This window comes from Mandrillus leucophaeus, unplaced genomic scaffold (genome assembly GCF_000951045.1).
Source record: "Mandrillus leucophaeus isolate KB7577 unplaced genomic scaffold, Mleu.le_1.0 Scaffold1158, whole genome shotgun sequence".
Lineage (NCBI taxonomy): Eukaryota > Metazoa > Chordata > Mammalia > Primates > Cercopithecidae > Mandrillus > Mandrillus leucophaeus.
The window spans coordinates 44,505-47,772 of record NW_012099854.1 but is presented as its reverse complement, the minus strand read 5'-3'; the positions used below and the strand labels follow the sequence as shown (position 1 = coordinate 47,772).

Below are 3,268 nucleotides of genomic sequence, written 5' to 3'. Positions count from 1 at the left end.
AAAATAGAGAGAGAGAGAGAGAGTCTTGCTCTGTTGCCCAGGCTGGAGTGCAGTGGCGCAATCTCGGCTCACTGCAACCTCTGCCTCCCGGGCTCAAGTGATTTTCGTGCCTCAACCTCCCGGATAGCTGGGATTACAGGCATGCACCACCATGCCCGGATCATTTTTGTATTTTTAATAGAGATGGGGTTTCACCATGTTGGTCAGGCTGGTCTGAACTACTGACCTAAAGTGATCTGCCCACCTCAGCCTCCCAAAGTGCTGGGATTATAGGCATGAACCACTGTGCCCGGCCTTTGGCTAAGTACTCTAAGCCACAGTCTCTTTTCTCAATGGAACAACATCTCTGAGACCAGGAACTGTTCCTGATGCAATTTTCCAATCTCACACTTCTAGCCCAGGGCCAGACATAGGCAGTGCTCAGGGAATGTTTAGTGACTGGGGATGTGGGACTGAAGCCTCCATACATCTTCAACATGCCCCTAACCCGCAGAGTTTAAACATTTGTCTGCCTGAGCCTGCACGTGGTGATGTCTGGAGACCCATTCACAGCTCTGGCTAAATCTTCCTGCTGTTCCTTCCCCATCTCATCCTCCAACTCCCCATAGACTGAAATCCAGGCCATGTAACTCCAGTTCCTTTTTAAGAGTGTGCCCTCAGACATACTGCTAGAGCTCCAGTTTCCTCCTTTGTAAAACTGGGAAAATAAAATATACTTTACCACATTTACAACATTGATGTGTTGATTAAATAAGATGAGGAATGGAAAAATGCTTTGTAAGTAAAAACCATTCTGCAAATATACAGGATTATGAATGTCCCACTAAGGAAGGCCAGAGGCTTCTGAGTGGGTTCTGAGAGAGAAATCAGAAGTAATTGTATTTTTGAGCTATATGCTGTGAGGGTTTGTGAATGCTGAGATGACCCTTGGGTTTGTCTGTAGTTTAGATGTCAGATTCTGAGACAAAAAAATTCATGCTGCTGGGAGAAGGATGGCAGCTTCATTTTGACACTACTGTAGGGTACGGCTGCTTTGTGTTTTTGGGAAAACAATTACACACACAGACTTGCATGTGAATAATTCCAGTGACTTCACCGCTGCAGGTCCTGGAGAAACTGCAGGGACACCTTGAACTGCTGGAGCAGAACTTTCTGGCCACCAAGGACAAGCATCTGACTTTGCAGCCGCAAGTCCACAAGCACGAATCAACAATTGTCGGTGACTTTGATCCAGAAAGGTCAGGTTTAAACCAACTGTGTAAGGTGGAGGGGTTCAAAGGTGATCTCCTTCAGGTGGGATTCTGATGTGGCTGCTGGTTTAGTGCTTGGAGAGTCACTGGTCTAGGGTCAGCAAAAACTGTGTCACCAATGAACAAAGTGTCACCCCATGCCACAGACAGCATGGAGGACCTGTTGAGTGTAAGGTACTGTGCTGGACATTGACTCAGATGGAACACCCAAAATGAACAAATGCTTCCTGGGGCAGAGGCATTGTACCAAAATTTTGCAATTTGTTGGATATCATTATAATTGGTTTGGAGACCCAGAGGAGCCTAAGAAAACCCTAGAAAGGCTCACATGATAACCACAGAGGGCCCTCTTCTCAAGTTCCTCCTCTCCTCTCCCTCTCAGCTTTTCCCTTTCTTATCTATCTCTCCCCACACCTGCCTTTAATGTCCTTGCCTGGTTCTCTCTTCTGTCCCCCTCTTTCCCCTTCTCTTTCCCATTCACTGATAATTCCAAGGCACACTGGGCAGGAGGGGGTCATTGTAAAGTTAATGGGTGTCAGGGTGAGGGACCTACAAATCCTGATAAAGGAAAAGTGTTAAAGCTTAAAGTTAAATGATTTTTGAGTTAATTCACATTAGAACCTTGAACACACACTCGAAACTGAAGTTTCTAACTGGTGGATTTTATGGCACTGTATTCTCCTCTCTTCATTCCAAATAATTTTCAGCTGTATTCCAGGACTCAAGGAGTGGATTCTTTCCCTATAATTTCCTGGTATAAATTAAAATAAACTATTTAGTAGGCTTAATATTTGTAAGTTCAGCCCTTTCTATTCATAGCATTTTAATATGGAATCATTGTTGCCAAATTTTTTAATGGTTTACGTTTCAGCCCTAGCGTTCTGTGGTATTTTTTTCCCCAAGGTATGGCTTTACTTTTCCAAAATGAATGGAATCTCTGTCTACCTTTATTTCAATACTGAGTAATTAGACAGTAAGGATGAGGTTTTAATATTGATTTTTTCCCAAAGGCTTTTTTGGGGGGTAGGGGAAGAAAGAACTCCGCATGCTTCAGCTATTTAAAATTAATAGAGTAAGGATATTTATTTTCCAAAGAATCTCCTGTTTGGGCAGTCATTTTAAAGACAGACTTCTGTGCACATTAAGACCAAAGTTATTCAATGTCTTATTTATATCCTAGTTACAACCACACTGTGCCTGGCACGAGTATAAATAAAAAGAACTTCAACTGCAATTACATTCCATATATGGCAGAAGCTTTCAGCACAGGCAAGGGAGGGATCCAGCCTTTCCCAAATCTCAGCTAAAGCCACCTCAGGACAGGCAAAGACTCATCAGCTCCAGAATGGTCCTCTTGTTCTCAAATGGGCATAATGTGACAAGGAACAGAACCCTATACAACCCTTGGGTTCCTGATATGTCGAGAACCTTCTAAGTGTTGAATCCAAAGGCTAATGCAGAGGGCTTTCTGGAGGGGCAAGAATTCTGCAAATTCATTGACTAGTCCTTTGTTTACATCACCTACTGTGCTCTTATTAAAGCCTTCTCATTATTACCTTTACAAGGTAATATGCAAAAATATTTGCTTGGATTTCATGCATCTTGCTTATCAGAATGTAGTCCAATAGTAATTTGATTCTTCCACATACTAACACCAGAAGCCAAGAATTCAAGAAATGAGGTTCCACCTTCATCAGCCACTTCTCCCTGAGAGTCTCAGCATGAAATCTTATCTTCCGCTTTATAGAAAAGATCACAACTTCCCTCAAAAATGTCTCTTCCATCTCCAAATCCCCATGTTTTCACCTCTTCTCCCTTCCTTAATTTGCTCTCCAGCCTCTCTAGCCACGATCCTTGAACCCATCCCTTTCTACTACCTTGAGGCGTTGCTCCATCATTTCATTTCTTTTATTATTATTATTATTTAGAGATGGAGTCTTGCTCTGTTGCCCAGGCTGGAGTGCAGTGGCATGATCTTGGCTCACTGCAACCTCTACCTCCCAGGTTCAAGTGATTCT

At 43.1% G+C, this 3,268-nt stretch overlaps 1 protein-coding gene across 1 annotated transcript in view; it reads left to right on the top strand.

Annotated features, from left to right (window-relative positions):
• LOC105552690 (protein AKNAD1) overlaps positions 1 to 3,268 on the top strand; it is a 60,301-nt gene that overhangs the window by 13,974 nt on the left and 43,059 nt on the right. Inside the window, exon 7 of the mRNA XM_011998425.1 lies at positions 1,105 to 1,238. Within this exon, the coding sequence (XP_011853815.1) occupies positions 1,105 to 1,238 (134 nt within the window). The remainder of the gene's footprint in view (positions 1 to 1,104; positions 1,239 to 3,268) is intronic.